Below are 25,478 nucleotides of genomic sequence, written 5' to 3'. Positions count from 1 at the left end.
CTCTCTCTGGTGTCCTCTCCTCTTCCCCCCCCCCCTCCCCCAATCCCCATCACTCCTCCGTCTCCATCTTACCTCCTTTCCCAGTGACCCACGAACACCTAAAGGAGCGCGCACTCTTCGGACTGCCGCCACCACCAGGCGCCAACCCGGCTGACTACTACCACCTGATGGCGAGCGCCAGCCAGCGGACCCCCTACGGCGACCTGCTCCTGCAGAGCGGTGCCGCCGCGGCCGCAGCGGCGGCGGCAGCGGCTCACCTGCCCGACTACACCCCTGTGGACAGTAAGGACCGCCCCCCTTCTTCTCCTCCAATCACTGTGAACAGTAGGCGAGTGTAGATGGACTGCATTTATACAGCGCTTTTCTAACCAGTGGCCACTTAAAGCGCTTTACAATATTGCCTAACATTCACCCATTTATAAACACATTTACACACCGACGGCGGAGTCAACAACGCAAGGCAACAGCCAGCCCATCGGGAGCAGTAAGGGTGAGGTGTCTTGCTCAGGGACACCTCGACACCCGAGGAGCCAGGCATCAAACTAGCAACCTCTCTGAGCCACATGCCGCCCTGTAGATAATCAAATGGGTTTTTTTTGGGAATCGTCCCGTGGTTACTCACTCTGTACTGCGACTGTCGCTGTTTGCTCAGAGGTCGGTTGCCCTTTATGTCAGGTGTGCTGATCAGCAATCTAACACCAGAAAAAAAAATATTGGCAAATAACTAGGACAAATATATTTTCTATTCAGTATAGGATCTTGTGTATCGGTAGAAAAAAAAAAAGTTTTCTGAGGATACTTTGCTGTTTAACAGTGAGGTAACACACGCGGAACCCTTGCAGACAAAGCTATTCAAACTAATCTTCAGTTCTCACGGGAGTCCTGGTTTATTAACCAACAAGATGTGTGAGCAGGCACCTTGCTGGTTTTCCTTCCTGCCTTCATGGAGTAAATCCATGTCCTGGTTCCCACGGTGCAGCACACTCACTGGGCTGTTGTTGTTGTCCTTTGGTTCTCAACAGGCCAGGTACGCTGCTCCCCAAGTCCCTTCTCCTAGCTCTCGCTTCCTTTGTTGTGGTTGACGTGTTAAACATTTGCCCACATCAAAGCATGATAGTTTAGTGGTCCGTGTTTTCCTTTACTTAATAGGAAAAAAAAGTGGGGAACTTCGGGGACAAGGGGAGAGAATAAAGCTGCTACACAAACATTTTAAGCCACAATATTGGGTCCTCATATACCTACACGGCCCCCCCCCCCCCCTCCCCCATCCAACTTACCTCTTTCCTTCTTGCTCAGGTGTGGTTTGCCACCAGTTTGAGTAACATCCTAACCACTTGAGGATAACCTTAAAAGGGCTGCATATGTGAAGCAGGGCAGTGCTATGTGTCACATGGTTGATTTATGCCAGGGCCTTGGTTTACCTGTTCTGTTTTTCTCGTGTCAGGCTGTAAAAGCAGAGATTAACCCTGCCATCTTCATCGCCTGATCGCTGAAGAGAGCGATATGTTTAGACAGAGCGATATGCACACATGTGTACACACAAAGGGCATATAAACACTCTCTCACACTCAAATCCTCCCACATTCATTCACATTCAAACATGAATACATGAAGTCTTTAAGAAAGACTAATGACTGCCAGCTTGTTCCTTCTGCCCGGTTAGAACTCACGCCTTCCTTCAAAATGGCGGGTCAGGCAAGGAACCAAATGTTTTCAACTCAAACACGTCCAAGAATCCTTCAGGAACTTCTTCAGCCCCTCTCCAACAGCCACTAAAAAGAGAGCTTAGAATAAATCTAGCCATGAAAGTCGTCCTTTACTATGCCTGATTATCAAACACTCTACCCCCCCGTCCGGAAACCTATCGCACCACCCAGTCACAGAGAAACAAACTGAGATTACACTCACTCTGCGTTACAAGTAAAACATCAGAAATGGGATACCTCAGCCATTAATCTTCCAAATGACCTCAATCAGCAAATTAAACATGGCAGGCATGACGGATGGCCTACTGCCATCCCTCCATCTCTCTTCGGCGCTCTCTGTCCTCTCACCCTCCTCCCCACCACGGCGACCGCCACCATGCTTGTCCCACACTTTTTTCTTTTTTCTCTTTGACTTGTTAGCACAAGCAGTCAATGCCAGGCCCTCTGTTTGTACCCCTAACACTGCAGCCCGGGCAGCGAGGCCGGGCTGCAGGCTCTTTCACTGCGGCAGGCCGACACAGGGCCGGTATTGACCCAGGCTGCTGGCTAATGGCCGCGGTCTCTGAGCATGCATAAAGGCTCTCCTTTACCTCCAGGACCGGGCCGGGGGAGGGAGGGCAGGGGAGCAGCAAGGGGGGGGGGGGAAATATGTGCGCCGGGCCCCTCTGTTAGTTTTGGAAGGCAGTGCCGATGAAATCCATATTAAAAATCAATTTATGCACTAATAAATCCAGCAGACCCACCACAAGTGCTACAAAGGCTCAGTGAACCAAAAGTACAGGTTTGCACTCCGCTGGCCAACATACACACACACAGACACACACACAACCAAACACATAAACCTAATATATGCACACACATACATATTCACACAAATATATTCCCCCTCATTGACCAGTAGCAGGATCAGTCTGAACTGGATCTTCAAGGTCACATTGAGAAAAACCCATTTATGCTGCAACGGTGGAAAGTTATGTGTTTGTGCGTCATCGAAGGCACATAAAGAATATGCTTTCTGATTGGTTCCCTGACTCCCGTCATTTGAGAGCGGTTGGGCACTCCGAACCTTGAGCTCTTCACACATACAGCTTTCCACTGGCTCACTGAGTCTCCAGTCCCTTTTCCTGGTTTTGAGTTCTTCTCCAAACAAAACGGTCTAAACCCGACACGTGTAATCCAAACACGCTCGATGGGTCGGGACCGTCACACCGACTGGGCGTCCAGGAGCCCCCCCCATGCCCCCCCCTCCGCCCGCCGACCGCCACGCCGTCTGCCATGTCGTCGCCGTCTGGGTGACAGGCCGGCGTGTTAAACAAACACAGCGTTCCTACCGGCAGTCGCCTTCCCTCCACGACCCCCCGATTCAACGCTCCGCTCCGGTGCCAAGCGGCCGGTGGTGCCAGCGGCAGTCTCTTCACACGGCTAATCAGCCGACTGAGTGTGACGGCCGTGCCGTGCCGGTGCTGAAGCAGGCTGAGCCATTTAACACAAGGAGGAACCGCTCTCGTCCTTTTAAAGCAGTTGTATTAGTATTAATAAATGTAGGGGTTTCCACCATAGTTGGAACCGCATCGGTGCCTCCAATATAGAACCAAGACATGCATTACCCAAATGCGAAATGCGTAAATGCTTACCCATGTACATTTATTTACTTTAATTATTCTTATTATTAGTATAGAGGACGTGTACCATTAAGGCTTAGTCCTGATCCATGCCAGGACTGGCCATTTCCTCCTCTCTCTCACCCATACCCTCTTGCCTATCTCACTCTATCATGAAGCATAAAAATGCAAAAATAGATCTTAAAAAAAATAAAGATGTACATATTTTTTCCACATATTTAGAATATCTCCGTTCAGATACGGAAAAGTGCCTGGTGCAGAAATGGTGGACGTACCCACGACAATCACATGGGCCAAGTTAAAAACCTTGCTCTCCCGAGCAGTAAGGGAATCTAGTGCTGATGAAGAGCTGTGTGTGTGTCTGTCTGAATACTGTAGTCCTCTTTCTGCATCTGCTCCGGACCTTTGGATGGGTGTGGGGGGGTGTTGTAGGATGGATGGATAGCGGGTGGGGCAGGCTATACCAGTTCTCTCAGACTGCGCACACAAACACTTAACTGTACATGGGTAACATGAACACGGGGCAGAAGTGTGCGCATAAACACCAGCAAACACAACAACCTCTTTTTGGGGCAAGGACATTGGAAGATCGCAGGACGCACAGGCCCTGGCTAACGTGCTTCACGCTGTTGGTATTAGGGAGTTCTTACTAGGAAAATAAATATGTTGGTCCCACTGCCAGCTACCCTCGGCTGGTGGGGAGGAGGAGGAAGAGTTGGCACGTAACCAGGGCCTCCCTGTACACCGCGGGCTGCCAGGGGAACATTCTCCCAACTCCATGATGGTGGTAGTGGTGGTGTGTGGGGGGGGGGTCCCGTGCAGTGACCACAGCACAATCCAAGGCCTATCTACCCGTAGAGGCCAACTGTGAGAATACACTTTCTGTTTACGGTGCATTTAATCCCACTGAAAATAATTATAATATGTTAAAAAGTTATATCAATTGCAATAGATTCCAATAACAAGAAGGCCACTTTTTTTTTAATCAGACGTGATTGATACAAAGAAGAACTCATTTGATTAGTAGGCATTTTAGGACAAATAAAAGACAAAGGGACTCTTTGTCTCAGGCCCCATCCACACGGAGACAATTTTTTGGTGAAGTCTTGTGCGTTTCGGCCGACCGTCCAGACGGAGCCGGCGAATCCGGTGCCCGAAACCGCACATTTCTGAAACCACCCTCGGAGGTGGTTTCAAATCTATCCGGACCTATGCGGTGTCGTGTTAGGATTCGTGTGGACGCCTGAAACGCAAGCGATGACGTCATTAGCCCCCCACCAGCTGGGGGACGTCAGAGTTGTGTTGAATTTTTTATTTTATTGGTATTCTTTTTGTAGCTTTAAATAAAGCCCCTTGATGAATTTAGTTACTAAATGTACATTAAAAAGTATTTCTGGTGAATTTAAAAGGTTGAATCTCCTCGTGACTGAATGTTTTTACAGCGCGCAGGCTGTATGCGCACAGGCTTGATGCGCTCCACTTTTCTCTGTGGAGAACCAGAGCCTTGAATATTTACTACAGCGTTTCTACAGCTCGATGCGGTTTTGCAATGACTCCGTTTTTACGGAGATATTCCGGAACCGCATAAAACGAAACTGGATCGTTTTCACCCATTTCGGCTCCGTGTGGACGGGGCCTCAGAGACCATTGAGTATTTTCCTTTGGAGGTCTTTAAAGCCCCACAGGGGTCGGCCGCCCCAGAGCACTATTCTAATGATCTCTCCTCTACTGGGAACTAACAAACAAGGTAGATCTTCCTGCTTTAAAGCCTCCTGGCCTACAGGTTCATTCATTCATGTGTTCATCCAGGGGCCTCGATGAGGGCCCCATAGCTAATGTGAGCAGGGGGTCGGGCAGAGCTGGGATGATGAGCAGTACCCTGCAATTACACAATTTAGATTTTCCACAAAGCCACACATTTTGGTTAAAACAGCAAGGCAGGTGCTTAAAGTGAACATTCATTCACAAAAAACACATGCCCCTCATACACACACACAATCGCAAAATGCAGCTATGGCATACACACATACACACATACACACACAACTCTACTATTCTATGAATGTGCGATGGAGAGCCTGTAATTACAAGCCTGGATATCAACCCACATCTTCAATTATAGCACACCCTGCAGTCCTGCAACGACACTGCAGAACGAGGGACCCACGCACACACAATATAAATAGCAGACGCACACTGGAACATACGCACAATTTAACCCCACGCACACACACACACGTTGGCACATGAAAAAAATAGGACGCACACACCCGTGTAAAAGCAAACGCACACAAGCAGTAACACACAGGCAGCGTGCCGTGCAGTAGTGCCACAAGCTGCCATAGCGCCACGCTAACACGCAACATCTGTTTCTGCCCCGGCTGTCCGGAACCCTGCACACCCTTTCAATTAGAGCCACCACCTATAAAACAATCGCTTTATGTGTCTGAGCGGGTGCGCACGTGTATGCGTATGCGCACGTGTGCATATGTGGGCATGAATGTGCATGTGTGTGTGCATGTATTTTCCTTTTTATGTGCGTTGTGACATAGGGCAAAGGCGAGGTACGAGGGTGAGGTGCGAAGTACCCGTAGAAAAATATTTTTGATGCCGGGGCAGCATGACAAAGAGAGGACAGAGGCTTGAGAGAGATATAAGATAGAGTGATAGAGAACAGAGTGGCAAAGGAAAGGGAGAGTGATAGAAGATAGAATGATAGAGAACAGAGTGGCGGAGGAGTGGGAGAGTGAAAGTGACAGAGAACAGACTTGATAGTTATTCCTATGTTGACGATCAAGGATAGAGTGATTATTATAGAGTGTGAGAAAGATTGCTCAAGGAATAGCGGTTCAGAGTGATGGAGGAAAAGCAGGATTGAGAAGAGAGGGGGCCAGAGGATAGGAGAGGAGAGAGAGTGGGACGGGTGAAGTACAGAAGGATGTAGGAAGGAGTAATTGAGGAGAAGGGCAGTATGCACCTCCCCCAAACACCAAGCCCCTTCCTGCCACATCTTATGGCGCCCATGCCACCCCCCCCAACCAACAAGCCTAACAACACACTTTTATTTATTAACCCCGAGCGGGGCGCATTCCTCTGCGCCTTTTGTTGTTTTTGCCAAGTCTTTTATACACATCTCTCTCATCTCCGCACCACTGTTGCTTTTATTTCTTCCCCTTTCTTTTTTCCCCCCCTCTTGGTTCCCTCCTTCCTCCACCAGTCATCTGAAGGTCCCTGGGGCCCCTTAGCCCGCCACACATGCCTGCCTCTTTTTATGAGTCGCCACCTCTAAACACAACATTCAGGTTCCGTCGGGCGGGAGGGTGAGGGAGGTGAAGGAGGGGAGGAGGGTGAGGGAGGTGAAGGAGGAGAGGAGGGTGAGGGAGGTGAGGAGGGGAGGAGGGTGAGGAGGGTGAGGAGGGTGAGGGAGGTGAAGGAGGGGAGGAGGGTGAGGGAGGTGAAGGAGGGGAGGAGGGTGAGGGAGGCGAAGGAGGGGAGGAGGGTGAGGGAGGTGAGGAGGGGAGGAGGGGAGGAGGGTGAGGGAGGTGAAGGAGGGGAGGAGGGGAGGAGGGTGAGGGAGGTGAAGGAGGGGAGGAGGGTGAGGGAGGTGAAGGAGGGGAGGAGGGGAGGAGGGTGAGGGAGGTGAAGGAGGAGAGGAGGGTGAGGGAGGGGAGGAGGGTGAGGGAGGTGAGGAGGAGGGTGAGGGAGGTGAAGGAGGGGAGGAGGGTGAGGGAGGTGAAGGAGGAGAGGAGGGTGAGGGAGGTGAAGGAGGAGAGGAGGGTGAGGGAGGGGAGGAGGGGAGGAGGGTGAGGGAGGTGAAGGAGGGGAGGAGGGTGAGGGAGGGGAGGAGGGTGAGGAGGGGAGGAGGGGAGGAGGAGAGGAGGGTGAAGGAGGGGAGGAGGGTGAGGGAGGTGAAGGAGAGGAGGAGGGTGAGGGAGGTGAGGAGGGGAGGAGGGTGAGGGAGGTGAAGGAGAGGAGGAGGGTGAGGGAGGTGAGGAGGGGAGGAGGGTGAGGGAGGTGAAGGAGGAGAGGAGGGTGAGGGAGGGGAGGAGGGGAGGAGGGTGAGGGAGGTGAAGGAGGGGAGGAGGGTGAGGGAGGGGAGGAGGGTGAGGAGGGGAGGAGGGGAGGAGGAGAGGAGGGTGAGGGAGGGGAGGAGGGTGAGGAGGGGAAGGGGTCTGGGGCGTTCATTAGACTGGTGCCGGAGCTCGTTTGGTCTGGAGGGATCATCATGACTTCATGATCAATAAAAGGTTAGGGCTTGGCTACAGGTTCACCGTGGTGACGGCCATGTGTTTGTGTTTGTGTGTGGATGCGTGTGTATGTGTGTGTGTGTGTATGTGTGTGTGTGTCTCTAGGTGAGACGTGATGAGGCCATTATTAGCTTCCTGCTACCCGCCGCCTCTGATGATGGCTCTTTTTTGGCCTTCGACAAACATCACACACACACACAGACAGCATGTCCTGCTTTCTGTCCCCGGACACCAGGGCTAATGCTCAGCACCTGTTGTTCCAGAGCAGCTGCCTCCAATACTACCTTTTTCATCCTCTCTCTCTCTCTCTCTCTCTCTCTCTCTCTCTCTCTCTACAACATTTTCAGTCTCCCACCACTGTCTCTCTCCCTTTCTTCAAGGGCCCCTACTCAAAGAAAAAACCACCTTCAAGCAATTTGTATATTTCATTTATTTTAAGAACCCAAATACTTACCATTTTAACTGTGAGGGAAAACATTTAAGCGATACATTCCTAAAAAAGGATGGTGAATCTCAAATCCTGATCTTGTTAAGTTAATGGGAAAATCCTTCCTCTTACTTCGGTCGTCATTTTCTTGATTTTCCAAATAATCTCAAATAAATCTGGGATGCAACAAGCCCAGCAGCAGGGCATTGCCCTCTCCTTTGTGGGCCTGCCTTGTTCTCTCTCATGGTATTCTCAGATCAATTTGTTTAAATTGCCTCCATTTAACTGGCCGTAATACAAGGGTCTGGAAGAGATTGCTATCGCAGTAATAACACCAAACCGATTCATTATGCACCAGGATTCATTATTCACCAGGCAACACCAGGTGTGTGTGTGTGTGTGTGTGTGTGTGTGTGTGTGTGTGTGTGTGTGTGTGTGTGTGTGTTTGTGAGATGGTAAAGATAGGCATGGCTGTGACTTCCACAGGCTTTGTTGTGGTTTAAACGGGAATGTTACTTCTTGATACTGTGCTAATTATGTTTTGGTTCACCATGGATTAATCAAAGGTCGGTGTGACCACAGTTCAACAACATATACATCTTTGAGAGCCTGAAGTGCTCAACAATACAGTTGGGATAATACATTTAAGGGAAGAATGTGTAAAGTTTGCTAAACATGATAAAGGGCATGCACCCTCCTGCTCAGTAGCCTCCTCACAGTTTTGTGTCAGCACAGAAATGATGTTATCGGGGGCGACCTGCTGGCTCACCGGGTAGAGCGCGTACATTTAAGGCCCAGTCCTGAGCGCAGCAACCTGGGTTTGATTCCTGCCCCTGGTCCTTTATTGCATGTCCTCCCCTCTCTCTCCCCTACCTGCCTGTCTATCTCACTGTATAATAAAGCATAAACATGCAAAAATAAAACTCAAAAAAAGAATGTATTTATTGATAAACAACCGACCACCTTCGTTCCGCTCTCTCCGTCGTCCAGCTAACGAGGCTGCTCTAACATCTGACCATGTCCTCCCCTCACCCCCCCAGTGTCCAGGTTCTCCAGCCCCAGACTGACCCCGCGGCTGAACAGGAAGCGAGCGCTGTCCATCTCGCCGCTGTCGGATGCCAGCATCGACCTCCAGACCATGATCCGTACGTCGCCCAACTCCCTGGTGGCCTACATCAACAACTCCCGCTCCAGCTCGGCCGCCAGCAGCTCTTATGGACACCTCTCTGTCGGCGGAATCAGGTGGGCCTCCACAGACGGGTGGGTGTGGCACTGGGGAGGGTTCCAATCCCCTAGCGTCCAAAGCCTGACCTGGAGGCATTGTTGAGCTGCCTATCCTACGTGTCATACTCCTGGGCGCAGCCTTCCCAGTGTCAGTCGATCTCATATACGGCCTCTGGATCCTGTTTGCCTAAATGTTGTTTCAGAGTTCAGGTTGTCAGGGTTACCCAAGTGAAAAGCAAGCTAAGAGAGCTAAAGTCCTGTTGCCCAGCTGAGAAGAGCAGAATCTCCAATGGTTTCTGCAATAGAGCTCAGTGATCATTTTGACAGACTGTCATCATTTTTACATGCTGAATGACTCCTAAAAATCGAATCATTACTTGGATCATGGCAAGGTTTTAACCTCTCTCTCTCTCTCTCTCTCTCTCTCTCTCTCTAGCCCGTCCTACAGCTTCCCCCACCCCATCAACCCGATGGCCTACCAGCAGCTGCTCAACCAGCAGAGGGGCTTGAGTGCCTTCGGCCATACGCCTCCTCTGCTCCACCCCTCACCCACCTCTTTCCCTGGCCGCCAGCACCCTCTGGCCACCTCCGCCCTCGCCCTCTCCCACAATGTCTCCGCTCTGGCTGAGTCGCACCAGGTAAGGGCAACCCGCAGAGAAGAACATGTGAAGCACCAAACACACTCACACAAAGTGCACTTCAACAGTGTATGACCAAAAAATACCAATATTATAGTAATAATTTACCACTATTGCCGCAGTTTACAATGCCTTCAAGTACTTCAAATACATTTCACTCAAATTGTGAAAAAAACTCACATCAATAGTCAGCCATTGAAACATGAATGACACAAGGTAGGCTACAGAATGTAATATTAGATAGTAGTAACGTTGCCTCCTAGGCAGGTTTTAGCTGAGTACTAAGTAATACACATTTATCCAGAACAAATTGGTAGTAGTAGTAGTAGTAGTAGTAGTAGTAGTAGTAGCAGTAGTAGTAGTAGTAGTAGTAGTAGAAGTACTAATGGAACCGTACTTCACATGTGCTGTAAAAGTAAAGAAAGAGAATAAGTCAATTTAGCAGAGGACATGAATGGGAGTTAACTTGAGAGAGCGGTCTTGAATTCATGGAGAGCCAGATGTCCCCTGGCGCTGCGCCTCCAGCACTGGATTTAAACGCTGTCTCTGATCAGAAACATGCAGAGAACTCCATCCCATTAGTAGCTTCATCTATCTTCCTTCCTCCTCCCATCTCTCCATGACTCCCCCTTCCTCTTCCCATCTCTCCATCCCTCCGCTTCCCATCTCTCCATCCCTCCCCTTCCCATCTCTCCATCCCTCCTCCTCCCTCCAATCTCTCCATCCCTTCCCTTCCCATCCCTCCAATCGCTCCATCCCTTCCCTTCCCATCCCTCTCCCTCCCTCCTCCCATCTCTCCTCCCTTCCCCTTCCTCCTCCCATCTCCCCCTTCCTCCTCCCATCTCTCCATCCCTCCCCCTCCCATCAATCTCTCCTTCCCCTCTGAACTCTCCTCATCCATCTCCCCCCCTCCGGTCTACCCCTCTCTCCTCCCTTCACTCCGATCTCTCCACCCCTCCCCCCTTTTTATCAGTGGGCTGTGTACTCTATAGCTGCTGCTAATGTAAACTTAACCTTTCAACAATTCTCACTCGCACATGCACTCAAAACGTCCATCATGCCCTTTTCTTCTTGCACACACACACACGTTCCATAGCACACACTGTTAGATACCCATCTTAGTGCATACTTTTACACTAACATTTATCATAGCACACACTGTAAAACACTCATCATAGTACACACTTTTAAATGCACACATTTTATCATAGCACACATTGTTAGACTCTCATCTGAGCACACAATTTAAATCACACATGTCCGTCTATTATACTGCAGACTACACACTGCTACCAGAGTATACTATCGTTATCTTGAATGTTATGTGCACAATCACATTCAAATTACACGTGTCTTAACACAAAAACATAGGAACACAGAACGTGAATATGTGTGAATATAATCCCACGTGCACAATCACATGCAAAATATACACATGCAGACACAGACACAATACAGTATATTTATGTAGAGGTAGCTCTTGACAGTGATCAGAAGCACATGTCCTTGGTCTCCAGCCAACTGGAGGGAGAGTGGAAGTGAAGGCACAGGGGCCCCCTGAAGGGGTCTACTGAGCCGGGGTGACCGGGTGGGGAGACCCCCCTCCTATCACCGTACCACTCACTCAAAATACACACACACAAAGCACACAAGCATATTTGCCACAGCAACATAGATCACAAATTCCATTACTAATGTATAACCTATGCCGCATGTTTGCCTCCCCCTCCTCAACCTCTTCCTACCCCTCAAGATGAGGCTAATAATCTCCCCACATTCAAATTTCCTCGCAGTTTGGCTGTCATCAAACAAGTCTAAAAGGTTTAGTCTCGTGGTGGGTCACGTTCTGACTTCTAGCCCCCTCCCCAGTCCGGACCTTGTACCCTCCACCCCACTGCGGTGTTTCCCCGTCGTGCTCTAGAAGTTGTGCCGATTACTAGAGACAGAGAGACACTAGAAACTATGCTGGGATGCATTGCGTGTAATGTAGGTGGCAAATAGAGACCATATGCTTTAATAGTAAGTCGACATATTTGATCGTGTAGAAAAGAGGCAACTGTATTATTGAACAGAGTAGAAGGGATGGCATATAATTTGTTTTGCTGACACATAGGGTAGCCATGCTATTGCTTGTTATATTATATTGTTATATCATTGTATCAGTCAATTTATTTTGCAATGCATCAGAGCCCTACTGCAGTGAGCGATCGCACTAATGCTTGTGCATAGTATTTCTCTGGCTTCTCTAGTTATCTACTTAGTAATTCATGTACTTAATAAAACTGGCACATATGTCAGGACAGAATAGGCTACTGTCAGGAATCAATAGTATTGAATATGTGCATTAATGAAAAGTAGGTGCAAATAGCAATTCATTTTTGCAAGGGATAAAGATAGACAGTGATAGACAAACAGAAGAATGTAGAACGACAGATGGTCAGAGAAAGTGTTGGTCGGATAGAGATTGACCGATGTGAAATCCTCATTGTCACCACAGAACGCGGGAAGTGACCCCGCAGTTAGCAGCACCGTCAACCCCATGATCACAAAGAGGTCGAAAGTCAAGACAGAGGCAGAGGGATCCCTGCCTATATCTCCGTCATCTCAGGTACAGTGAATACTATTAACGCTGTACTCAAAGTAATCTGACATTTTGGTTTTTAATGCCATGTACAAAGGTTACCATAGTGGTGGTGTAATGTTTGGTCTTTATCTTGAAACGAGCCTCATGGTTACCAAGCTTCATCAAACATATGTGTTAAATATACACATATAATATTAATATATACATATAATATAAAACAAAAGCAGTACCTGAACGTAGTACAACGCTCCAACTTCTTCAGAACAAGAAACCCACTACCCCTCTGATTAATGTGTCGGATTGGGCCCTGATTGATGTTCAATAAGGAATATCTTGCACCACGCCCAGTGAGTGGGATGAATGTGTTGAGATAGCAATGATCCAGTAACAGTTTACTTGGGTCAAGATAAGCAAAATGCAAAACAGTGTGACTTTATGTAGCGAATTGACAATAGATAGAGGTGATAGATTCAGCATTGGTTTGGGGTGTCTTTGTGTGTGCGTATGCAAGTCATATCTGTACACACAACCGTTCGCCACTCGTTTTTTTTCTCGTTTTTCGTGTGAAAAACACTTAAGTTAAAACAGTCAGTGTGCAATTCTAATTTTAAAGCCCCATTCCTGTGGCACATTCAACCATTTCTGATCCCTTACATAACATGTCACTCTCTTTCCCTCTTCTGACCATATCCCTGTGTCCAATAGTAAGGGTTGTAATGTTTTGTCCACTATTAAGTGTTTTCAAGGAACTGCTGTAATGTCCAAAAGTAACATGTCTAGTAACTGCTGTAATGTCTCCATAGTAACTGCTGTCTAGTAACTGCTGTAAAGCAACTGCTGTCATGTCTCAATCGTAACTGCTGTCTAGTAACAGCTGTGATGTCTCCATAGTAACATGTAGAGTAAATGTTGTCATGCCTCAATAGTAACTGCTGTGTAGTAACTGCTGTGATGGCTCAATAGTAACTGCTGTCTAGTAACTGTTTTAAGGTCTCAATAGTAACTGCTGTCTAGTAACTGTTGTCATGTCTCAATAGTAACCGCTGTTAGTAACTGTATTGTATTGGCCCCTCAGGAGGCGTGTGGAGGGATCCTGGACCTGAACGAGGAGCTGGATAAAGACGAGAGCAAACAGGAGCCAGAGGCCGTATATGAGACCAACTGCCACTGGGAAGGGTGCGTCCAGGAGTACGACACGCAGGATCAACTAGTGCACGTGAGTACTGAGCGCGGGGGGGGGGGGGGGGGGGGGGGGGGGGGTACATTGTTCCATTGTCAAATGTACTTCTTATGCCAGTTAACTGAAAGCCATTTCTGAAATCTGCAACATATCCTTCTTGAAAAAAGCGAAGGAGTGGAAAGAGTTTCACCAAAATGCTTCTGCTAATCATTATGGCCCTTGCTGACGGAGTCCCGGTACCAAAGCAACCCAGTAACCGATCTTTCACTGTCTGGCTTGACATGCGGCAGGTTAATGAGCCTGCCGGCTCTCCCCAAGCCTCAGCCCTGATCCCTGCAGCTGTGCACACCCCAGCCCTTTAACCCTTCCTCCCCCCGACCTCTCACCCCTAACCCCCCCTTCCCCGGCTCTCAGCAACACCCCTACCTTGTCCTCCACCTCCAAAGCCCCCCGAGGTCCGGCCGTAAATCCATCTTTATGCCAGCCACTCTAAAGCTCTGAAGAGACTCACGCTCCATTCTTTTTTACTGGCTGGCGTAGTCCATCCCCGTTTATGCATTCTACTCCTTGAAGCACCACATCGGCTGTTTGGTGATGATGGGGGGGGTTTCCAGCCCAGCTTTCAGGGTTTAGTCGAGGCTGACTTAAAACTCAGTCCAAGGTGAATTAAAAAATCAGGGTTGGAGATGAAAGGGTTTTTGATCCATTCTCGTTAGTCACTATACACTAGTCTCATCCAAGACTGCGCAATCCTTGACAGTTAAACTCCCCCTTCACCCACTCCAGCCATAAGCACAGACTTCATGACTACTCTGAGGACTGGGGTCCGGGACCACGTGCTAGACTACCTCTCCAGAAAGCACTAGACTCAACTTGTGGGGTAGTTCGGGAGATGGACTAGGTGAGACCACAAAAGTACCTCCCTCACCCCTTCCCACCTGGCTACAGGGAAGGCAGCCAACCAAACAACATAAATTGCCAAAAAATAAAGCCTGCTGTGACTATAATGTTGACAAATCGCTCCAATTCACGCTTTGTGAGCCAGAAGCACAACCACGTAATAGCGGACTGCTAACAGCCAGAATATCCCGCCCCCCAAAAAATAGTTCCTGATTGTGTCCAGAGTTAGACACAAGAGATTCACACCAGAAAATCAGCAAACTAACATACCTTAGCCACTGCTCTGGCTTTTACTTATCCACAATATAACGATTCCCCAACTGGCCCAAAATGATGGAGCCCCTTCAGTAGTGCGAGTGTAAAAACTGAAAATAGATGCTTGTTGCAAGGCCACACACTCCCTGTTGCCCTTGGATAAATAGATGGTTAGGATTCCACTTCTAAGCCAGTGGTGGAGGAAAGATGAATATGGCGGCCAGCTCACATTTGCATTGGTGAAGATCCGGTGCACATAAGTGGGGAATTGTGGGAGTTGGTGTCCTTAAGAGGACAATGCGCCCTCCGGATACAGAGAATATTTGCGTGTGGTGTTGGAGAATTCATGAGTGTGTGGTGGGTGTCAGCCATGGGATTTGAGGTAAAACCTGTAGTGCCTAAGGGCATAATTAAAGGCTCAGTGAAGATACAATGGCACTATGTGTAAGCTGCAATTGCCTTACATGCCTAGACTATGTCACTAAAGTGATTCACTCCCTTCGCTGTGAAACAACACATCTTTAAAGTATGTTGTCATATAAAACAATATTACAACAGGGTGAGTAAATATCACTTGTTTAACCCAACAAATGCACGCTTATGCACACACAGATAGACATACACACCAAAGTAATTCACACATTCAGACTATGTGAAGACTAATACAACTCCTTGTTAGTCTTCAGGAAACACCAGAGATGAGAATAGTTCAACTAGTGTTCAACCTGCTTGAGCATTGCCATCAACAGGAAGTAGATTCACTGACCCCAGACTGGTTTACAGATTGAAGAAAAGACAATAAAAAGGTAATAAATCTTAGAAGCATTTGTCTCAGGGAAGCCTCAGTCTCAGGATACAAGGAAGTACCATTTCCTTGTGAAACAACACACACACAGTCTGAATAAACAAACACATTATTGTTCTTTGTTAGTTGGATATTAACTAGTCAGCCTTGATGAATGGCACCGTCACTCACAGTATGTGTGTGTGTGTGTGTGTGTGTGTGTGTGTGTGTGTGTGTGTGTGTGTGTGTGTGTGTGTGTGTGTGTGTGTGTGTGTGTGTGTGTGTGTGTGTGTGTGTGCGTGCGTGTGTCGGCCTCACTCACTTTTCAGTGGTGGGAAGTTTCAAGCTTTTTTCCGATTCACTGCCTACACATGCAAAACCACAGGAATAAACAACAAGTGTGCAATGCCATTAACAAAAACAACAAGTGTGTTTCTGTTAGGCTTTGGGTCAATGTAGTTAAACACTTCCTGATACAACACTATCCAAACACACACAGAAGACTACATTAAAAGTTACCCTGATCAAAGTGGAAGAACCCGTGAAAAACAACCTTAAATCTTGACCTTCATGCTACACTTTTTCTATGTTCTAAAAATTCACATTTACCTCCAAGTCATTTTTCAGATGATTTGCATATTTCTGATTTTCAAGTGATTCTATGAGTCTAAACAAACTAGACATGCAGGCTAGGCCCTTTGGTTTGCCACACAATTCCCAACATATTGCCCTGTAACGCCCGGACAGATATAAAACAGTGTAGTATTCAGGGTGTTGGACTCCCAGTCCAAATTAACCGGAATGTCTGCAGTCTACCTGTAGGCGTCCTTTAGCTCTTATACAAAGATAATACAAATTGCTTTGGATTGAAGCATTGGTCGAATGGTTCAATAGAAATAGGAAAATAGTAAGTAATGCTTTGGCCTGTTCCTGTCCTCTCCGCAGCACATCAACAACGACCACATCCACGGAGAGAAGAAGGAGTTTGTGTGTCGCTGGGACGAGTGTTCGCGCGAACAGAAGCCCTTCAAGGCCCAGTACATGCTGGTGGTCCACATGCGCAGACACACCGGGGAGAAGCCGCACAAGTGCACGGTAAGCCCCACATGAGTGTACAGTGTGGCCTTATAACTAGTCTTCCCCCTTGAAATTGATTTTAATCATTCCTTACAGTCTGTGTGCATTCATCATCTCTGATAGCTTCCATGTTGATAGATCCAATGAATCTTTTGGGGGTTTGAAATGAGGCATTCATCTGCTGTTTGAAGATGAAATCCCGTGCCTGTTTTCTGGCGCTTCAAAGTCTTGACCATGTGAGCTCGTGGGGTCTATTAAAGTAAAGATGCGCGTTGCGAAGTGAGTTCAGGAAGCTGAGCGACGGCATGGGTTCATGATTAACATCTGAAGGGGAGAAGGGGGAGGGAGGGTACTTATTAACACCATACTGTATTGTCTGTGATCAAATCCCATGTGTATTATCTCACAGCATTCAAAGTCTTCTCACTCTCTCTCCCTTTATTGTCTCTCCCCTTACCGCTGTCTTATATATTCTAAGAAGAGTGGTGTTCAGAAGAAATTATATTTTACTTTCATCGCCACTTTCTGAACTAATCGGAGTTGATCCCCTTTCTCTTTCAATAGCAATTACATTCACAAAGCCCACACTAATGGAATGCCAAATTACAGCTTGTTCAGCGTGGCAGAAAACAAAGGCTAAGCAGACAACAGTGCACCACTCTGTCTGCCAGACAACAGGCCCTCTCCACACCTCACCCTTTGTTGGATATTTCATTAAATAAAAGGTGTTTTTTGGAAATATAACAGCACTTTGCTTTTTTTGTGTGGCCTGCCACAGTGTGTGGGCACGACTTAGAGACCCCGAAATTAAAACATTAGACCTTGATGCTTTCCCTTTCTGGTTCTGGAAAAAACAATACCACCATATGGTTGATGGGTTCAAATGACGGTGTTCCTCTGTCTGTCTCTCTGTCCGTCCCAGTTTGAGGGATGTGCCAAGGCCTACTCTCGTCTGGAGAACCTCAAAACCCATCTCAGGTCCCACACCGGGGAGAAGCCATATGTGTGTGAGCATGAGAGCTGCAACAAGGCCTTCTCCAACGCCTCGGACCGGGCCAAGCACCAGAACCGAACACACTCTAATGAGGTACGTTTTAAACTCAAATTCAATATCATCACCATTTTAATAATGACTTTACTATTTTGTTTATGGTGGAATTTTGCATGTAATGTTATCTAACATAAATGATTGTGTGAAATCCTAAATTGATACGCTAACTGGTGGTCTTTAGTCACTAACGTAAGTGAGATAAACAAAAGCTAAACATGGTACCATTGAGGTAAAAACTGCAACCCTTCCTTTATATAGAAACCGTACGTGTGCAAGATCTCCGGCTGCACCAAACGCTACACAGACCCCAGCTCACTCAGGAAGCATGTGAAGACTGTCCACGGACCAGAAGCCCACGTCACCAAGAAGCAGCGGGGAGATGCACCACCCAGACCCCAGCCACCCAGGGGGGCCGGAGAGAATGAGACAAACACCAAGTTTGGCGGCCGGGGCTTGGACGGCAGGGCCGAGGGCAACAACACCTCCAGAGGTGTTGAGGACTGTCTGCAGCTCAAGTCCATTAAGATGGAGAACTCCATGGTGAGAATCAACCAATGGGAGTGGGAGAGATCTCACTTAACAATCCATCTTCACTTATTTGGTTGCACCACCAAATGTTCTGCATTCTGGTGAAGTAAATTCAGTTATTACAATTTAGGTCCTAAATAGATTATGATCAGGAAAAGAAATCCAATAAATAATGAATACAACAATTCAGCCATGAATTTGTTGAATGGATCTGCATGTTAATTTTTCACCAAAGGTATCTGAATATATTTCCCTTTTTTACTAACCCATGTTTTAACAAAGAATATTGATGCAAACACAATCTTTGGTTTCTGCTTGAATGTACTCCTCTCTCTCTTTCTAACCTTCTTAATGGACAGACTTCTCTAAGGTGAGACTTTCAACTGCATATTTAAAAAAGCATGCAGGAGATGCTGTCATTTTCTTTTGTTTCATCATTGCTGTCGCATGAAAATCTTAATTTCTTTCTCAAAGGAAGATTCTTGTTTATTTTGCATGAGACTAAATGCAATTGTGCATGCAAACAGACACCTAGGGAGAAAGTATTTCATGAGGTTCTCCGACAGGACCAGATCTGACTGCAGGCGCCAGAACAGAGCTGATAAAAGCTATTGTCACATAAATATTGAAAGCCTGTGAAATGTATGTGCAATGAACAAATAGGGCCAATCCCACGCTGTGATCTATGCACTCTAGTTAATTTTAGGCCGGTTTGAATTGTTGTCGCTGGGCTTCGCAGAATTCATCCATTATCTACCCGTTTCCAACCGTCCATAAATCAGAGCCATCTGTGATCAGTGATGTTATAGTGCTTTTGATATTGCAAAAACCCTCCATTATGACAATCATAATTTGATGCCAGCTAAATGTATTAGTCAGGAGAGTGCTTTACACTTCACAAGCAAAGAAAAGAGAAGATAAGTTATTTGTTTTATAGCGTAGTGGTTTTCAGAATGGAAATCGTTGAACTGTTGAAAATGGTGTCTTTGAAGCTTTTCTTTAATTGTTTTACCGCTGGCCACTCTCAAATGTACTGAGTAGCAATACATCAGTTATTTTTACTTTTTTTAATTTCCTTTACACTGGTGCAAAGAAATGCATATTTTCTGTTTATTCTGAAAAACTTCATCATTGTCATCATCATCATAGCGACATATGACCCAAGTTTCACACACAGCTCATCCTGTCATCCTATAATCACTTGATTTCCTTTACCTACTCCCCCATTTTTTTAATGTTTGGTTACACATATTATGCAGACGTTCTGCATCTACGTCCTGCGTTCACCTTATTGTGCCACAGGTCCTCAATCCATTGTTTTGCAAACACAAAAGCACAAGAGAACACGAGATGAGATTTTCATTCTGCTTGTGATCCTCCTCCTACCCCCAGACATATCAGTCCAGTCCTGGTGGCCACTCGTCGTGTAGCAGCGAGCCGTCGCCTCTCAGCAGTAACAACAACAACGACAGTGGGGTAGAGATGGCCCTCCACAGCGGGGGCAGCTTCGGGGACCTGAGTGCGCTGGAGGACAGCCCCATGGCGGAGTCCAGGGTCCCCGGCCTCGGCGGGCACCAGGCCGGGGTGGGGCTCCAGCTGAGAAAGGCCGGCGGCCTTGGAGGTGGGGTCCACTTTAAGTTAGAGAACATCAAGAAGGAGAGGCTGAAGACCGTCCGGGACGAGTGCCCCTGGGCCAACTCAGCACCGCAGCCACCGCAAGGTCACCGTAGCAACAGCACCAAGCTGCTGCCAATGCCTGCCATTGGTAAGTCTGCGAGAGGCGAGGAAACGGATTTACTTTATACCCTACAGATGTTTGTAAGGAAGGCTATTATTATTTCAAAGCTCTTATTAAAGAGGAACCATGGCTAGTTCTTTTTTTCCTGTGTTCCTCACACATAAAATGTGTTTAAGGAGTATGCAACATTCGATTTGCTTAATATATATATATATATATATATATATATATATATATATATATATATACAGTGGGGCAAAAAAGTATTTAGTCAGCCACCAATTGTGCAAGTTCTCCCACTTAAAAAGACGAGAGAGGCCTGTAATTTTCATCATAGGTAAACCTCAGCTATGAGAGACAAAATGAAAATAAAAAATCCAGAAAATCACATTGTCAGATTTTTTAAGAATTTATTTGCAAATTATGGTGGAAAATAAGTATTTGGTCACCTACAAACCAGCAAGATTTCTGGCTGTCACAGACCTGTAACTTCTTCTTTAAGATGCTCCTCTGTCCTCCACTTGTTACCTGTATTAATGGCACCTGTTTGAACTCCTTATCAGTATAAAAGACACCTGTCCACAACCTCAAACAATCACACACCAAACTCCACTATGGCCAAGACCAAAGAGCTGTCAAAGGACACCAGAAACACAATTGTAGACCTGCACCAGGCTGGGAAGTCTGAATCTGCAATAAGTAAGCAGCTTGGTGTGAAGAAATCAACTGTGGGAGCAATTATTAGGAAATGAATACATACAAGACCACTGATAATCTCCCTCGATCTGGGGCTCCACGCAAGATTCCACCCTGTGGGGTCAAAATGATCACAAGAACGGTGAACAAAAATCCCAGAACCACATGGGGGGACCTAGTGAATGACCTCCAGAGAGCTGGGACCAAAGTAACAAAGGCTACCATCACTAACACACTACGCCGCCAGGGACTCAAATCCTGCAGTGCCAGACATGTCCCCCTGCTAAAGCCAGTGCATGTCCGGGCCCGTTTGAAGTTTGCTAGAGAGCATTTGGATGATCCAGAACAGGATTGGGAGAATGTCATATGGTCAGATGAAACCAAAATATAACTTTTTGGTAAAAACTCAACTCGTCGTGTTTGGAGGAGAAAGAATGCTGAGTTGCATCCAAAGAACACCATACCTACAGTGAAGCATGGGGGTGGAAACATCATGCTTTGGGGCTGTTTTTCTGCCAAGGGACCAGGACGTCTGATCCGTGTGACGGAAAGAATGAATGGGGCCATGTATCGTGAGATTTTGAGTGAAAACCTTCTTCCATCAGCAAGGGCACTGAAGATGAAACGTGGCTGGGTCTTTCAGCATGACAATGACCCCAAACACACCGCCCGGGCAACGAAGGAGTGGCTTCGTAAGAAGCATTTCAAGGTCCTGGAGTGGCCTACCCAGTCTCCAGATCTCAACCCCATAGAAAATCTTTGGAGGGAGTTGAAAGTCCGTGTTGCCCAGCGAAGGCCCAAAAACATCACTGCTCTAGAGGAGATCTGCATGGAGGAATGCTGGCCAAAATACCAGCAGCAGTGTGTGAAAACCTTGTAAAGACTTGCAGAAAACGTTTGACCTCTGTCATTGCCAACAAAGGGCATGTAACAAAGTATTGAGATGACCTTTTGTTATTGACCAAATACTTATTTTCCACCATAATTTGCAAATAAATTCTTTAAAAATCAGACTGTGATTTTCTAGATTTTTTTTTTTTTCATTTTGTCTCTCATAGCTGAGGTATACCTATGATGAAAATTACAGGCCTCTCTCATCTTTTTAAGTGGGAGAACTTGCACAATTGGTGGCTGACTAAATACTTTTTTGCCCCACTGTATATACAGTATGAATAAATACAGTTGATAGGACAATGTGGGTGATTTGCAATATCTCATATTTTCTTCCCCTGCTAGGTTCCCTGTTGGAGAGCTCCAATCTAAACGGCTCCTACCCTGGCCAACGCATCATCGACCCATCGTCATGCGAGGTGACCTTGTTGAACCAGCTGAATGAGCGCCGCGATAGCACAACCAGCACCATGAGCTCCGTCTACACACTGAGTCGTCGCTCCTCGGGTATCTCGCCGTGCTATTCCAGCCGCCGGTCCAGCGAGGCCTCCCAGTTTGGCGGCAGCAGGCACAACAACATTAGCTCAGCAGATTCCTACGACCCCATCTCCACGGACATGTCTCGGCGTTCCAGCGAGGCCAGCCAGTGTGGAGGGGGTGGTGTTAGTGGCGGAGGAGGAGGTCTGCCTAGCTTGCTCAGCCTGACCCCGGCGCAGCACTACCGTCTCAAGGCAAAGTATGCAGCTGCTGTTGGCGGCGCGCCACCAACCCCTCTACCTAACATGGACCAGATGAGCCTGAGGACACGCATGGCGCTGTACGGGGATCCACAGGACGCCCCGCCTTACCAGTTCAACCACCCACCTGCAGGAACCGCCCCGCGGCGTCGCAGTGACTTCAGCCATGGGTCCCAGAGCATGATGCCCCATGAGGTGCCTATGAGCCTTCCCCGACGCGCCAGTGATCCCGTGCGCAGGCCAACCCTGGAACCCCTGTCTTTACCCAGAGGGCAACGCTACAACAGCATGAACAGCATGAACCCCATGAACCCTCCCACCATGCAGGAGCACTACCGAGGCCTGGGATCGCAAGTCTACACACGGTCCGACGGGAGCCTGCAACGTCACCCATTCGCACCCAGGCCCCCCAGTATCTCTGAGAACGTGGCGATGGAGAACATGGCTGTAGACGGAATGATGGTGGGTGGAGATCAGCCAGCAGAGGATGACATTGTACTCCCCGATGATGTAGTGCAATACCTTCGGTCACAGAACAGTGTTCCCTCAGGTCAGAATGTCGGCCAGACCCAGGGCTATCAGCCAAGCACAGCCCATCAGCAACAGACCTTATATGGGCAACGGAGAATTGCCATGGTGAGTGCCAACATGCCCCTGACAGGACAGGATTTCCAGTCCTGCCAGTTGAGTCCTGGAAGTTCCCAGCAGCCCTTCCAAACACCATCAGACCGCATGAGCAAGAACAATATGCCGGTGCAGTGGAACGAGGTGAGTTCTGGCACCATGGAAACATCAGCTAAGCTCAGCAAACAGCCACATCCTATTAGGGGGAACCTAGCGGTCGTACAACAACGACCGAATTTTGGTTCATTCCAGGGACATGGTCAAGGCCTTGGAAGCAACCAGCAAGTGATGCCTATGAGTCAGAATATGGCCATTCAGGGTTATACACACCGCAACAACCAGAGGATGATCAACAGCTCATTACAGCAGCACCAGAGGCAGTACAACAATGTGAACTTGAATGAGCAGATGAGTCCCCAGCAAGGCTTTGGCCAAGAGGGGGCACCAAATTCTGTACCTGGAAATGCCAGCATGAGACCGCCATTTAATGGTATGATGGATCAGAACAATCCAGAAATACTGGGGTTCAGATCATCAAGGACTCAGTTTGAGGGCTATCCTCATGGGAATCTGGCTGAGCCGCAGCAGAGCTTCCATGGTATTCACCAGCAACAAGCAGGCCTTCAAAACGGAGGTAGGGGAGCGCTCCAGCCCAGGCCTCCGATGGAACCTAAATCCGTTGGCAGACAGCATTCCGCGTCTGGTGCCGTCATGCAAAGCCGGTTCCCCCAGTCCTCTGAATTCATTTCAAGCAATGCTAACAACACTTCCGAGGCAAGCCCAAAGAGGCCCATCGTCAGCTCATCTGAGAACCCCAACTCTACAATGTGTTACACAGGCCAGATCCACATGTTCAAACCCAATTCAGGCAATTTTGACATCCCAATGTCTCCCTGTGCCAGTCAAGTTGCCAACACCACCAGTACTGCAGTTGCCAACATGGCGTCTCCCGGAGTCAACCAGGTCACCAGCAGCACAGTAGATTCATCCACTGGTGGACAGGGTGCCGCAGAGCATGCCCAGATCGACTTTGATGCCATGCTGGACGATGGGGATCACTCAAGCCTCATGTCGGGCACACTGAGCCCCGGGCTGCTCCAGAGCCTTTCTCAGAGCTCTTCGCGCCTCACTACCCCACGCAACTCTGTAACTCTGGCCTCCGTACCGGCAGGCATCAGCAACATGGCAATCGGGGACATGACCTCAATGCTCACCGCCTTGGCCGAAGAGAGCAAGTTCCTCAACATGATGAGCTGAGAGGGCTCAAGAATGCTAGGCCTTCGATGCATTTCTTACATAAATTCATCCACCTCTCATTTTGACATCAGCAATATCATGACATTTCTTAAAAAAAGGCACTGAATCAGCAAAGCATAAGTTGTAACATAAATTAAACTTTTTTTTTAACAATCTGTATCTTATGCTTATCCTATAATATTTGCTTGCGATGATAGTATTTGCATTTTTGTTTTGAATACACAGGGGGTACTGAGATTATTATATTGCTGTTTGAAAGCCATACTTTAAACAATAAATACTTCGATAGACCAGAGTATGAAATGCATAGTGAAGCAAAGGTAATGGATCATGATTGTGTTAATGGTGTTGAACAAATAAATCCTCTTGAAAGCAGTGCACTGAAAGCAGTTCTCATAGTGCTTTACTGAAATCAAGTTTGTGCATTCAAAACCTAATGAACTGAACTCTGAATGACCACAACACCACCAATGCTGAACGGAAATATTACATAATCAGTTTTTTATCAGTATCTTAATGTCATTTAGATTATGTTGTATGGTCCCCGCTTTAAATTATGTAAAAGACATGAGCTTCATGTTTTACATTGATGTAAAACATGGAACCAAGATTCTCGATGCCGTGAACATTGACTATCGAATGCTTGCCGGGCACTTACTGATTGCACAGTGCACTGCAAAACCAGATCTCCTTGGGTTGCCCTCTGAAATAGAGGAGATTTCTATTAACATACCCCTTTTATAACATCACTGACTGAATGAGAATGCCCCAATGCTCTGTGTCAAATCTGTTGTGACGCATGGAATCCCTTTAAAGACTGGAAAGCATCAGAAGGAATATACAAGTACCTCCTTTTTTTCTCAATGGACATCCAACTCTTTATTAATTCATTTGTTGGAAAAAATAATGTTCCTCTTTAGCTCAGCAGTGCAGGGAGCTTGGGATAACGTGCAGAAGGGGTTAGCAACTAAACTGGTATGGTATGTTTAGGGACAGAGCATCAGTCCTGGTGTCCTTTCAGTTTTATTGTGTTTCTTTAAATCCGATAGTATCCTTTAAAAAAAATAATGTTAAAGAGTTTGTTACCATTGATGTTTACTACTCTTGGTGTATGTGACCTTGTGTATGTGTGAGTCTGTGTATATAGCTTTTGTACATTTCAAATACAGTATCTCTTCTTTTTACCTGTTTAAATTCAATGACTTGTGTTGTTTCTTCTTTTAAATCCTGAGGGCTTCGGTGGACCACCAGGTCAACATAAAAGTTTGGGAGAAGGGGTTCAATCCCTCCAACAGGCAACGAAAATATCTTG

At 47.3% G+C, this 25,478-nt stretch overlaps 1 protein-coding gene across 1 annotated transcript in view; it reads left to right on the top strand.

Moving 5' to 3' along the window:
* Positions 1-25,259, top strand: part of gli2a (GLI family zinc finger 2a) — a 79,108-nt gene extending 53,849 nt beyond the window's left edge. Inside the window, exons 5-14 of the mRNA XM_079731241.1 lie at positions 85-282; positions 9,043-9,244; positions 9,663-9,864; positions 12,362-12,472; positions 13,524-13,664; positions 16,513-16,662; positions 17,567-17,731; positions 17,954-18,235; positions 19,616-19,988; positions 21,894-25,259. Coding sequence (XP_079587367.1) covers positions 85-282; positions 9,043-9,244; positions 9,663-9,864; positions 12,362-12,472; positions 13,524-13,664; positions 16,513-16,662; positions 17,567-17,731; positions 17,954-18,235; positions 19,616-19,988; positions 21,894-24,166 — 4,097 coding nt within the window. The 3' untranslated portion in view covers positions 24,167-25,259. The remainder of the gene's footprint in view (positions 1-84; positions 283-9,042; positions 9,245-9,662; positions 9,865-12,361; positions 12,473-13,523; positions 13,665-16,512; positions 16,663-17,566; positions 17,732-17,953; positions 18,236-19,615; positions 19,989-21,893) is intronic.
* The last annotated feature ends 219 nt before the right edge of the window (positions 25,260-25,478 follow it).

The sequence above is a fragment of the Pollachius pollachius genome (genome assembly GCF_949987615.1).
Source record: "Pollachius pollachius genome assembly, chromosome: 3".
Lineage (NCBI taxonomy): Eukaryota > Metazoa > Chordata > Actinopteri > Gadiformes > Gadidae > Pollachius > Pollachius pollachius.
The sequence above is the reverse complement of the archived record's forward strand: the minus strand, read 5'-3'. Positions and strand labels throughout refer to the sequence as shown.